At 39.8% G+C, this 13721-nt stretch overlaps 2 protein-coding genes across 12 annotated transcripts in view; one reads left to right on the top strand and one right to left on the bottom strand.

Moving 5' to 3' along the window:
* Positions 1 to 78: 78 nt before the first annotated feature.
* On the top strand, positions 79 to 3415 carry Acox57D-d (acyl-Coenzyme A oxidase at 57D distal). Its single transcript, XM_020959688.2, has 8 exons — positions 79 to 344; positions 1100 to 1262; positions 1323 to 1615; positions 1679 to 2084; positions 2151 to 2657; positions 2716 to 2821; positions 2885 to 3040; positions 3099 to 3415. The coding sequence occupies exons 1-8, from the start codon at positions 203 to 205 to the stop codon at positions 3357 to 3359; spliced, it is 2034 nt and encodes a 677-aa protein (XP_020815347.2). The 5' UTR covers positions 79 to 202; the 3' UTR covers positions 3360 to 3415.
* The window catches only part of Sdc (Syndecan), a 112174-nt gene continuing 101857 nt past the window's right edge, over positions 3405 to 13721 (bottom strand). For 3 of the 11 annotated variants that reach the window (XM_020959610.2, XM_086831594.1, XM_086831596.1), the window contains 3 exons: positions 11951 to 12374; positions 7557 to 7724; positions 3405 to 6071 (listed from right to left, as the gene is read on the bottom strand). In XM_020959610.2, coding sequence (XP_020815269.2) covers positions 5899 to 6071; positions 7557 to 7724; positions 11951 to 12374 — 765 coding nt within the window. In that variant the 3' untranslated portion in view covers positions 3405 to 5898. Of the gene's footprint in view, positions 6072 to 7556; positions 7725 to 11101; positions 11654 to 11950; positions 12375 to 13721 lie in introns of all 11 variants that reach the window. The other 8 variants (XM_086831587.1, XM_086831589.1, XM_086831588.1 and 5 more) reach the window with 5 other exon arrangements.

The raw sequence follows: 13721 nt of genomic DNA, 5'->3' as shown, positions 1-13721 counted from the left end.
GTTGCTTCTATCAGCTTTCTCTCTCTTTAAAAAGCTGCTAAGTGCACTTTGCCCCCCAAAAGCTTTACCTTCTCGCCGTGGGATACACTTTCGCTTAGTGGTCGCGTCAAGCTCACAGCTGTTGGTTGGATCTTCCCTCTGGCACTTTTTATTATTTTGTTATTATTTTATTAACAATTTTTGCACAAACAAACACTATACAATGTCGCACATCAAGAACTTGATACCGGAGACTGTGAATCCAGATCTACAGAAGGAGCGCACCGGCGCCGAGTTCCAGGTGGAGGAGTTTGCAGCCTGGTGGCAGGGTGGTCAGGACAAGCTGAACACTAAACGCCAGATCGGTAAGTAGCTTAGATTATCTTTAACGTCAGATATGCCGGTCTACGTGATGAATGGTTCGGACCGGTTTTGGTCTTTGGAGCTTCTTTTTGATGAGCGGAGATTTGGAGTCCAAAGACTGCTTTCACGGGCCGCAAAGTCCACGAAAATAATTATACATTGTTGTGCAGAATTATTAGAGTTGGCTATACCTATACAATAAAAGATAATGACACTAGTAAAGGTATTTACGATAACAAGCTATTGCAATGCGAATAGGACTCTTATCAGGTCCAAAGGGTTCATCCACACCCTCAGGTGATAACACCGTAGACAAGGAAACCTTTAGATAGATTGCTAGATGGCTACAAACACTTATAAATTGTTTTAATTTATTAACGATTTTATTCTTAAATAAATTGTATTATCATTTTAGTTAAAAACTTGCAAGTAGGTTAAAGAGTTATATATAACTTATATATTCTTGATCAGCATCAACACCCGAGTCGATTTAGACATGTTTCTGAAGAAGAAAATTGTAACAATTTTTTTTTTTTTAATTTTGTAAGGTTATTTATTTATTATTTAAAACTGTAAACAATTGAAGAAAATTAATTTTTTTTTAACTTAAACTTGCATGTAGATTTAACGTTTTCTGAATTAAAATTAATTAATTTTGGACATAGCTATGATCACTCCCATCGATGATGGGATCTGATCTGATCTTTTGGCTTTCCTAAATTAACTTTATTTTCATGTTAAATATGTTTTCCAACAGAAAAGGCCATCTTCAGTGATCTGGAGGATGGTTATGGGATCAACCACGAGTACATGTCCCATGAGGAGGTCTACAACTCCAGTGTAAAGAAAGTGGCTGAGGCGGCAGTCAAGCTGAAGGCTCTTCAGAACCAACTTAATCCCGGGGGCAATGATATCTGGCCGTAAGAACCTATTTTCTCTAGCGTCTAGACCTTCCAATATATTATCTTTATTCTTTGCAGTGGATTTTTGTTCAATGTGCAGAGCCATGGACTTTTCCCGGCCAATCATCCGGTGTCCACGCACATCACCATGTTTGTGGATGTGATCAAGGGCCAGGGCACAGCCGAGCAAGTGGAGAAGTGGGGCAAAGCGGCAGAAAACTGCAATATTCTTGGAACCTATGCCCAAACCGAAATGGCCCATGGAACCAATGTTCGTGGCATCGCCACCCGGGCAGACTTTGACCCCCAGACGGATGAGTTTGTGTTGAATACTCCCAATTTGGAGGCCTACAAATGGTGGCCCGGTGGCTGTGAGTGTTTTATACGAAGGATAATTTGACTACTAACTCAATTGATTCTAATCCTCTTGTTAGTGGGTCACACTGCCAATCATGCAATGGTTGTAGCCCAGCTTTATATCGCCGATGTTCATCATGGTGTGCAGATGTTCATTGTCCCGTTGAGGGATCCGGAGACTCATATGCCCCTTCCTGGCATTGACATCGGCGAGATTGGCAAGAAACTGGGCATGGTATCGGTTAATCAGGGCTTTCTGGGCCTCAACAAAGTTCGCATTCCACGTACCAACATGCTGATGAAGTTCGCCAAGGTGGAGCGTGATGGCACCTTTAAGGCCAGTCCGGCCTCAAGGGTTAACTACTTGACCATGGTTTATACGCGTTGTCTCATTGTCAACTTGAACTCCTCGCTGCTGCTGGAGGCAGCCACCATAGCCACCCGATACTCAGCCGTTAGGAGACAGAGTCCCATTGAGGCCAAGTGAGTTTTATTAGAGAACAACTTGTTCATGTTCCCGTTTTAAAAAACAAAACTTTATACATACAGTCAACCAGAGCCGCAGATCATTGATCATATCACTCAGCGCCTGAAGCTTTTCCCCGAGATTGCCATTGGAATGGCTTACCATTTGGCTGCGGAGTACATGTGGGAGATGTATGCCCAGACAGTGCAGGAGGCCAACAGTGGCAAGTTCGATCGCCTGCCCGATATGCACATTCTGTCCTGCGCCTTGAAGGTCCTTTGTACTACGGACGGTTGTGCTGGCATTGAGCGACTGCGTCTTTCCACTGGAGGTCATGGTTATCTTACAGCTGCCAACATGAGCAATATCTATGGAAACGCTGTGGCGGCTTATACGTACGAGGGAGAGAACACAGTGCTTCTTCTGCAAATCGGACGTGCTCTGGTCAAGGCCTGGGCTGCATTTGTGGAGAAGAAGCCCGTGTCGGCTTCTTATAGTTACTTTGCCAGCTCCATGAAGTTGAAGGAGTTCCCCAAGTGGGACAACTCGTGGCAGTGCATCATCAAGGCTCTGCAATACACGGCAGCACAGTGAGTTATGACGTTGATATTGATTGTTAAATCAGAAGCTAACTTACTTTTTATATAGAAAAACCCGCATTGCCTTCGAGAACCTAGCAGATCGCATGGCCAGTGGTCAGTCTCAGGGTGTGGCAGCCAACAATACAGGCATCGAGCTAACTCGTGCTGCGGAGGTAAACATACTTATAGAGATATTAAACACATTATTTACAATTATTTTTAACCTTATTTAACAGCTGCATGGCCGTCAGTTCGTCTGCCAGACATTCCTCGAGCAAATCACAGGTCCCAAGGCCCAGAAGCGTTCAGCTTCACTCAACAAGGTTTTGGAGAATGTCCTAGAGCTCTACCTGGTCCAGACTGTGCTCAACAACCTGAATGATATTTTGAGAGTAAGACAGGTTTTAAATATCCTTTATCCAAATATTAAATTATTATCTATAACTATAGTTCATCAACCTAAGTGATGCCGATCTGAGGTCGCTGCAGAAGCGTCTGGAAGTCTCGCTGGAGAAGTTCCGCCCCAATGCGGTGGCCATATGCGATGGCTTCGACTTCCATGACCGCGTCCTCAACTCCGTCCTGGGCAGCTACGATGGCAACGTGTATCCGCGACTATTTGATTCGGCTAAGCGCAGCACCATGAACCAGAAGCCTGTCCAAAAGTCCTTCGAGACCTACCTCAAGCCCCTGATGAAGGCCAATCTGTAAGGCAAAAAACCAGCAGGAAGTCATGTGGAAATAAAGAGTAGATTGTTTTGTTTAAATTAGTTTTATATACCAGTTTTATTTAGCAAATCAAAACCAATTTCTCAGTACATTCAGCGCATTTTTAAAAAAACTAACAAACTAAACGCTTACAAAGTAGCAAAAAAACTTGATGTAAAATCTGACAAAACGTACTATGGGTCGAGAGTATAGGACACAAACATAGTACACTCTAGTACATTATCAAAAAGAAGGGTTACGGTTGCGGTTGCGTTTTTTACAGTGTAGAAAAAGTTGTGTTTTGTGTGTTTTGGAAAAGTGTTTTAGTTCATGTTACTGCTGCATGTTTGCATCCTGTGTTCAGATTGTTTTGGTGTGAGTTTTTAGTTTGGTTTTCCGGAAGGGGGAGCTGGGAAAATTGTGAGTTCTTTTGTTTTGTGTGTCGCGATGATGTTCGAATTTCCCTTTGTTATGCGCTCTATGCTGTCAAAGTAGTTTGATTTCATTATTTATGCATTATACACAGTTACACACACAATTGATTTATGTCGCTAATTATATACTTAAATGTTATATATTAGTTTTCGTATTCGTTTCCATTTTTTTTGTGGTTTTTCTTTTTCATCATTCTTTCGCAATGAAAATATGGCATGAGAGTTGGAGAGAATATATTGTAATATCGGTTGACTAACAATTAAACAAGTATTGCATCTAATTTGTTGGTTGTGGGTCCTGGCTGTTGAGTGTGTGTGTGTGTGAGAGGGTGTGAGTGGTGGTGTGTGGCTGTGATTATAACATTTGTTGCTGGACTGCTGGCTGGCGTTTTGTAATTTCTTTAATGGATTTTGCGGTAAACTTAACAATTAATTTTCACTATTGCATGTAGTTTTGTTATGATTTGCGGCGTTCGTACTTCGCGTTTTGTATTTTGTATTTTGCTTGCAAAACTAAACAATTGTCAGTGAGACAGCGAACGTAAAAACTAAATAAATGCACAATAATCAATGCGTTAATCCGATTTTGATTCTTAGCCATGGAAGAAGCAGTTGAGTCAAGCGAATGAAGTCTCGAATAACTCGAAAACCCAATGGGAAACCCAAAAAATTAATGTACAATTGCATTCATAACGATTCCTCTTCATTATCATTTCCTGCTCGTAGTTTGATTTTACCAATTTTCAATAAATATTCATTGTGGTTTTGGTGTTTTTTTTTATGTTGTTGTAGAAAAAAGTAGAAATTGTTATCTTCATTTCAATTCGGTTTCTTTCTTTTTGTCGTATATAGTTGCCAGGAAGGTTCCGAGTTCAGAGTTCAGAGTGTTTTGTAATCTGTTCTTGCTTGATTCAGTATTTTTCGCTTTTTTCTTTTCTTTTTTGTTTGTTTGTTTGTTTTAGGAATTACACTAATAATTACATAGTTTTTGCTTATGTATAACTTAAAAACATTTATGCATCGATTTTCGTTTGTTTCATGTGCCGCACAATTCATAATTATAATAATTATTCTCATTGGACTTGTTTTATTAGTTCATTAATGGTGACAAAACACGGCTGAGTTGAAATAAAGAGTGTGTTAAGTGTGTGTGTGTGGTGTGCGGTGTGTGTGTGGCTCGAAGAGGGGTCTATTATTATCGAGGGTTGAGAGATAATCGTGATGTATCCAATTCGCTTTCGTTTCGTTATTCAGCTAACATATATAATCCATACATTTATATTCAAATATGCACGAAAGTGGCCCTTTACATCTATGTAGTCGGATGCGCGTGTGTGTATTAATTATTATTATAGTTATTATTATTATTATTCAATTTTCTGCTCCTGCTCCGGCTCCGGCTCCGGCTCTTGCCTCTCCTCTCCTTCCGCGTTTGCTCTACATACTCGTAATTCATAATTAATTCGCTTAATTTTGCCCGCCCTTATATTGGTTTCACTATTTATATATAATATATTATTTATATATATATATTAAATTTCGCATGATTTACTTGCAATTTATATTTGATATTTCCGTTTTGTTTTTCTCGCTTAAAACTTACTTAATTAGAAAAGTCATACACACACACACACGCAGAGAGAGAGAGAGAGAGTCGCCTGTCCGTCAGTGTGTGTGTATTTTGCATTAACTTACAGGTAAGTTTTTAAATTTTTTTTGTTTTCTTTTTTCTTTGTTATTATTTCGCTGATTTCTTGTGTTTTTTATGTTTTTTTTTTTGTTTACCCCTCACGAAAAATTGTGTGATTTGAAAATGTTTCGCAATTTTCAATTGTTTATGTTTTTTGTGTGTTAGTTTTGCTGCTCCTGCTGCTGCTGCTGCGGACAATTAAATATCCTTGTTTCAGTGGTTCTGCTGATGTTGTCGCACTGCCACTCCGCACAGTGTATTCAGTTGAGCCCAAACCAAACCCGTCGCTCTTCTACCTCCACTCGCGTCTCTGCTGCTCCGCCCTCATCCAGTCGTCCTTTTGCCCTCGTCCTCCTTGCAGTTCGGTCCCGCTCCTGGCCGTGTGGCCAACTTAATACCTGCGCGCCGTGCCATTATCTCAGGCGTAAAACTCGCGATTGTTCGCGTTTTTCGCATATGAATTGTTGGCCGGCGAGCGCTTGGGTTCGTCCAGCGCATAGGATCCTTCGTCCTTTTTCCTCATGCGGTACACAATGAACATCACCACGAGTATGGCGCAGAGCAGGCCAACAACGGCACCGCCAATGACAGCTGTTTAGAGGGGAATAAAATATTATTTAAATGTTCTACAACTTTGGGTATATTATTGGATCTTAAGGGTGGATCTTAGTTAGAGGTAGAGATGTTTTCATAGATGTTTTCTATTTTTATAAAAAAAAAACAATGATGTTTATATAAAATAATAGCATTCTTTAAATCGATATTTTTATATAACAATATTTTGCAATAATCAAAACTAATAAAATCATCAATTTAAATTCGGAAGTCTTTTCTGTGTAAGTTTTTTGCGATTTATAAATCTACATATTCAATTTAAAAATTTAAAAATTTTAAATTTTTTCAATGTCTAGATGGAATGGATGCTGATCAAGAATATATATGATTTATAGGGTCGGAAACGACTCCTTGATATCGTTACTAGTTTTCGACTGAAATTAAAATACCCTGCATGGGTGTAAAAATAGTCTTCGACTTAAGAGACCTTCAGCATACATGACGTATACCTAACGTGAAAACTCTTAAATTAAGTATACGTTATAAATTTAAAAAGTTAAGTAGTTCTAGTACAAGATCAAGTTTAGCAATTAAATTATTATATCGAAACGGAAATCGATCGAAACTAGTCTTCGTTATTCGATACTTATAAATATTTTTACATTAAATTTTTGGTCGTCAAATCAAAGTTTAAAAAACTTGTTGTTATATATATATTGTTGTTCTAATCAAAGTATAAAAACTGCCTAACTAAATCAAAAATGCATTACTTTCAATTCGGTGCTTATTTTTATAGGCAAATCTACATATTGGGTGTTAAAATTTTAAAAATTAAAATTTGTATCAATGTTTGACAATTTAAACGATGTACCCCTTTTAAAATTTAAAGAAAATTGGTCCATTTTTATTTTCTGTATGAGATGTCGGAATGATTTCTTCACACCGTTACAAACTTCTGACTGAAATTATAATACCTAGCAAGGGTAGAAAAATAAACCAAATAAATTCACAAAAATATTTACGTTTCTGTGTTTCATTTTATTTATTCAGTGTTGAAACACACTTTGTTTCTAAACATTTAATCAAATCAAAACATAGATGTTCCCATCGATGTTTCTTTACATCTAATCCTTGTCCCTAAAAATCCCTCATACGCAGTTTGCCCTTCAACTTAATTGAGATCTTTATGTTATTGTTGTAAAAGTTTACTGATTATTTGGCATTTGTATGTATTATGTAGAATATATTTAATTAGGTTAAACTTAAAGAATCAACCGGTAACATTCATAAGAAAAATGATGTCTTGATTAAGATTTCTAATAAACTTGAGAAAAATCCTTGAGGATCCATAACGTAAACTTTTAAGGCATACAAAATAAGTATAGTTTGATAACCTTTTATGTTTTAAATACTAATTTATATATTAAGCAAATTATAAACCCAAAAGTTATGCTTATCTCACCAGATCCAACCTATAGATATATATATTCTAGGATAGGATATATATTCAAGGATACTTACCAGCCAGGATGCCCGGCTGCGAGAAAAAGCTCGACGTGCGATCGTCCTCGCTCATGATGACCACCTCGTTGCCGTTGATCCTGTGATCGTTGTTCTTTGTGTCAGAGGGCTGGCTGTTCACGTTCGTAGTGGGGTCCAACCCGTGCACGTTGCTATCACCTCCGCCCGCTGCTTTCCCAGAGCGAGAGCGAGAGCGAGAGCGAGAGAGTGGAGAAATAAAAGAGAAAGACAAGACAACAGTGAGAATGAGATGGACGATGGACGGAAGTCCGGTTTTATTTATGCCCATGACGTGCAAGCAAAATCAAACAAAACACAGAGAGTGAGACAGAGAGAGAGAGAGATGTTGTTGTTGTTGTTGTTTTCGTATTGTGTGTTTTGTGGGTATTCAATTAAATTGATTCGAGTGTCAATATTGGTTTTACTGAGTAGGTGGGTGTGTGGGTGTATATGGGTGAGTATGTGTGTGCGTGTGTTAATGAGCTGTTATGCAGTATTTACAAGGCTTAATGTTAGTCGAGTTGCTGTATATAAGCTACAAACGGGGGAGGGGGAGGAAAACTTAAGCCTAAGGATAACTTAACCAAGTAGCTAGAGGTTAACCCAAGGAATTATTCGATGGATAGGTTAATGTCCTGCTAAAATACATATATTATTTAAACTATAACTTCAACTGCCGCTTCCTAAAACTGACAGCTTATTTCACGCTAACAAGATAGCATTTTCGAAAAACTTTTCTTCGAATTGGAACAAAGTTTCCAAGCTACAAATGGAAATTGTGACAAATTCACAAAAGAATTACGATTGCTTTGACTTAAGCTGTGGAAATGCTCCAGAATTGGCCTTTTTCCTCTTATTGCAATTATTTTTGTTCGCTGAATCTGACAGGCGAGTGGCAAGCAGCGGGAAAAAAGCGCAAAATTTAATGCCAATTGCCTGTCAAACGGGTAGAGAGTTTAAGTTTTATTTAATTGAAAAGAGCCCCCTTCCCCCCTGTATTTGGCTTTATTCCTGAACTCATACACACATATGTGTGTGTGCGGGTCCTGTTCTTTGCTGAGCTTTTGTTTGACTCTCCCTTCATGTTCAACACTAAGCTGCAGGATCCCATTCCAGAGATCCCACACTCCCACGCACAGCTTAAGACAAACAAATTGCTTGTTTAGCCCTCGTCCTTCGCACACACACACACACTGGTACACACATGGCTGTGTGCGTGTGCCTCGAGGGGCGGCATATTAATTAGGTAATGCCCACGAGAGCTCCTTGAATTGGCCCTCGCGTATAAACCCCTCGAAATTGATTTTATATGCGCTTTGCCAACTCGTGGAAAATCAAATCCTCCGTTTTCTATACAAATATTTACTTTTCAATGCTATTTCGAATCGGAAGAAGAGCAAATGGATTTCTTAGCTGGCTGCAAGATTTTAGATTGCTAAACTGGGACTGTCTTTGCCATCAGACTGATTGTCTTGTCCCTGTTCTGCTCGGTATTTGCCACGAACCAATAAAGGTGATGCCTTCATGTGTCGTGTCTGTTCTGGATTTGAAAGCAAAATGCACTTTGCTACCGGGTTTTGGGTTTTGGGTATTGGGGGAGGTATTTTGATCCTAGTTCTACCCCCTGGTAGCTATTTTGTGTGGTCAGCTGCGCACAATTATGACAGAATTATGGCCAGTGCTCCTCCAATGCTGACCATGTTGATGGTGCCTGTATGTGTTTGTGGCCATGGCAATGGCAAAGCAAACATCAAAGCCATAAAACCATAGAATGGAGACCAAACCTGCGACGGCCATTAGGCCATGTTTTTGGATTCTGACAGTGGCACTGTGGTTCGGTTCGGTTTGGTCTATCAATAGTAGTGATGCTGAAGGATCTGTTTGCACACTGAAAATTAGTTTGAAAAGCAGAGAATCTCTGAATGCGTAGCTTGTTTAATATATACGTCTATGCATTTCCTTTGATCTAAATATGTATCTTAAGACTAGTGATAGTTTCAAAGGTGTTTCAACCTAATTGTACCTTTATATATATAAAGCAGAGAATTTCAGATTGCGTAGCTTGTTTAATATATACGTCTATGTATTTCCCTTCATCTAAATATGTATCTTGAGACTAGTGATAGTTTCAAAGGTGTTTCAACTTAATTGTACCTTTATATATGTTATTCTCCTGATTCAGTCTCCTTGTTTATTCTCTGTTTTCTCACAGTGTTGTGTCCCAAGTCAAGTAAGCGGCTACAGTTACGAGCAGGAGTTCGCCCACCCAAAAAGGGACAGCATCGACGAGGAATGGGCTGCAGACATTGGAGCCTTGCCATTGCCAGGACTCGGTGATTTTTCATTTGAAGTGCCTGCGAAGCACGCCAAATGTTTTTCTCCCCCCTAACACAAAGCAGAAAATCACAGCGCGGCTTAGTGCGATTTTCATTCGCTTCCTTTGAAAACTGCAGGAGGCGGAGCTCTGGTTGGGATCGCGGACAGTGTTAATGGAACTTTATGCCTAGGGCAAGAATTGCAGAATGTCCTGGGACACCTCCCTCCCTATAGGCCCCTCTTTGATGGAGTGTTTTCCGTGCTGCAGCTTAATCGATTGTTTGGCTTTGTCTTTGTCTTGGGCCTGTCCCTTTGTTTGCCTGCCTGCCGTTTGTCACGATAAAAGCTTTTAAACAATATCCTTAAATTACTTGGCTTAGTCTAGCGCTAGCTTAAGGTTAACACTAAAAACTAAACACTAAAAACAATGAGTATGGAGTTGGGGGTCGAAGTGAAATTGTGTTCGCTCTGCGGGAGTTTTTCCCAATCGAATGAATGCCCAGAACAGAGGGAGCAAGGCAAATGATTTAATGAACTCGTATGAATGAATTGTGTGGGTGTGTGAGTGGTTTAAATAATGATAAAATTGTTATGTCCTTTGGGTCAGTGTGTAGCCAGGGACGGAGAACGGACAGAGACAGAAACAGAGACCGAGAGAGAGCGAGATATAGGACACCCGCAGCGTTGACCGTAGAGTTTTCAGAGCGCGACAAATAAAGTAAATTATATATGTACACATACCAAAGGGAAAACTTAATTGGACCAACAAATATTTGTAATTTAAAGTACTTAAAGTGCATAGGGACCAACTACACAAAGAAAGCAAAGCAAATATACATGAAAATAAACCCAGACTACTTAAAAATATGCAATGCTAGTGCACAGAATAAAAGCTTGGAAATATTAAATATTTAATTGATTGACTTTACTTTTATTCTGTGCAACAAAAACAAAAAAAAAAGAAACCATAAAACCATAGCAAAAAATTACAAGCTATAAAAATTATATAAATACCACAAATTGCAGAGCTTCAAAAGCAATTTCTTTTTTGCAAAGCAAACAATAATGTAATCATGTGCAATATGGACAACACAAAGATTTAAATAAATGAGATGGTAAGCAAAGGCAACAATAAAACACAAAACTACACAAACATATAAACTGAAAGGAGGAAGAAATCAAAGTGTAACAAGTAAGAAAGTATAAGTTTAAAAATAAAAACCACTGACGTCCGCGCTCTGTAAGGATATCTCCATCGTTGCCACCAGTACTGGTCCTGCCAGTACCACCGCCATTCACATTCACATTCTCATCCTCCTCGTTGCCGCCATCCACATCGATGGTGCCATCTTCATCATCATCATCATTGTCATTGTCATTGTCATCATCATCATCGTGAGCGTTACCGCTAAGCACTGGCGTTTTCGATATTGGGGGATCGATATCGATATCAACCTCCTTCTCGATATCCTCATCAATGGCATGATCGAAAATATCATCATCGTCGTCGTCATCATAATTTTTATCACCGCTACCAGCTGCCAAATCGAGGTCCTTATCGAAAGCAGGGAATATCGCTTGATCCGTTGATGTGGCTGGAGTTGTGGTATTCGGCGCTCTGCTGACTGGGGGAGGCGTTGGTGTTGTGGATGTTGTTGAACTGGCTGCGGTTGTTGTTGTTGTAGAGGATGTCGGCGGGGTTTTTGTGGTGGTTGTTGTCGTAGTTGTTGATGTTGTTGTTGCTGAGGTCGTGGATGAGGTTTGTGTTGGTAAATGAGCTGCTGGAGGATATAGAGATGCGTTTGTTGTTGGTGTTGTTGTGTATGAATTGGATGGATGGTCGCTATTATTACTACTATAAAGACTAACTAAACTCGATCGGGTGGTGGTGACTGTAACTGATAATCTATCTAGACCTCTGGCTAAAGCTGGTTCTGTACTTGTATCTGTATCTGTTTTTGTTGTTGGGATTATAATTGTTGGAATTTGTGTATTGTTGAAGGTTGAAGTAGAAGTGGGAATAACACCAACTAGTGTCATTGTTGTTGTTGCATTTACATGACTAGCTTGATCTTTACCGATTGAATTAATGCCGGTGCTATGACCACCGTTCTCACTACCACTGATGATGCCGCTCTGGCCGTTGATGTTGATATTGTGGTTATTATTATTCGCTGTGGTGCTACTACCAATGATTGTGCCACTATTCGTTTGATGATTATTATTATTATTTTGATTGAGATTGATATTCTGGCTGTTGTCGATCTGATTGTGATTATTATTATTGTTGAATCTACTCGAGATGAGGTCGCTGTTGCTGTTCTTGCTGTTCTTGCCGAAGTTGTCGTTCGAGTTATGCTTACTGTTTATGCCGCCGCCAATGTTCTGCGAGATGCGCGTGTTGTGCGAAGTGTGCGAGTGCTGGTCGGGTTCGGCGTCCTCGTCATCGGGTCCAAAGCCGGAGCCAGAATAGTCTGGATCTTTCTCTAGATCCTCGTGTATCTGCAAACAGATTAAGCATGTTATAAACAGATTAGTAACATTAAAAAGGATACTTTTAAAGTAAGATTAAAAGTAACTACTTTCATAAAAAGTGGATTTCAGCAAATAGAACAATTAAGAAGTAATATAATTTTCTCTAATTTGCCAAGCATTTTCTCCGTACTCCCTCTTCATTGCCAAATAAAAGACATTTCTGCATAATAAAGCGCGCTTTTGTGCGCAACAAATGGCAGCTATTTTCCATTGAAAATTATGCAGAGTCCGTGTCCTTGAGTTGCTCTACATTCACATTTGAGGTGGTGCTGCGAGGGATCCGCCGCATTCACAGAAACATTCGACATCGACAGCAACCCTTGGGCCTTGTCCTCCACTTTATGTGGCCCATTGTCTGACTGAGTGAGGACTATGACGGGTTTTTGCGGTTTATTCGCACCAAAATGAGTACAGAAACCGCACACAGGGGAGAGAGAGAGAATAGGGGCGGCGGGAAAAGGGACACTATGCCACAACAACTGTGACCAGAACCAATTGGCCGGAGACCAGAGACCAGAGACAGCCGTGGGCCAACAGAATGACAGAGACAATTCCCGGCCGCAGACGGCAGCTCTTGTTTATTGACTTTAATTTCGTTCGCCGCTTGTTCGGGCCATAAAAACAGTGGCCAAAATAGAAGCCGGCACGAACTTAATTGAATTTCTTCACGCGTTATGAAATGCCCTATAAAGCCGTGCCCCGAAGACTTGGCATTCAGCCAGACGGGCCAGGACACTTGTTGACCCCCAACCCCTGGACGTAACGCCCAGAAAACATATATTACATTATATAGACAAGGCCGACAACGAGCGTGAGTAATGGCAACGAGCTCAAATTGAGTGATTTGCCGCCTCGGCGGGGAAACAATTAACTTTTCAATGACAGGGAATTACATTTTGTGCTTTTGTTCGACTTTAAATTTAATTTCCCAGTGGATATTTTGAGCATTCGTTTCCATTTCCATGACTGTGGATTAACCACACAGGCGCCTCCACAGCATTTATAAATGAAAATTGAAAGCACACAAGCCGGGGGCTGCCTGCTTTTGTTCAACAAATACGAGAATTAAAAATAAAGCACAGGAAAAGTAAATGGATCAGGAGCAGACTGTAAGGATACCTCTTATATCCATAAAATTCTTTATATTTACTCCGAAAAATCAATTGATTTTCTTTGGGTACAGTTTCCCGGTTTTTCATCATAACTTATAAACGAATATAGCCAAGATCCTACCAAAGGACCCTCACGCAAACAACATTCCCGCAAATTTTGTATTTTCGAAGCTGTGCTCCCTTTAGTATTTGCTTTCATTTC

This window comes from Drosophila serrata, unplaced genomic scaffold, assembly GCF_035046125.1.
Source record: "Drosophila serrata isolate PLE 108 unplaced genomic scaffold, ASM3504612v1 contig_240, whole genome shotgun sequence".
NCBI classification, from domain to species: domain Eukaryota; kingdom Metazoa; phylum Arthropoda; class Insecta; order Diptera; family Drosophilidae; genus Drosophila; species Drosophila serrata.
The sequence above is the reverse complement of the archived record's forward strand: the minus strand, read 5'-3'. Positions and strand labels throughout refer to the sequence as shown.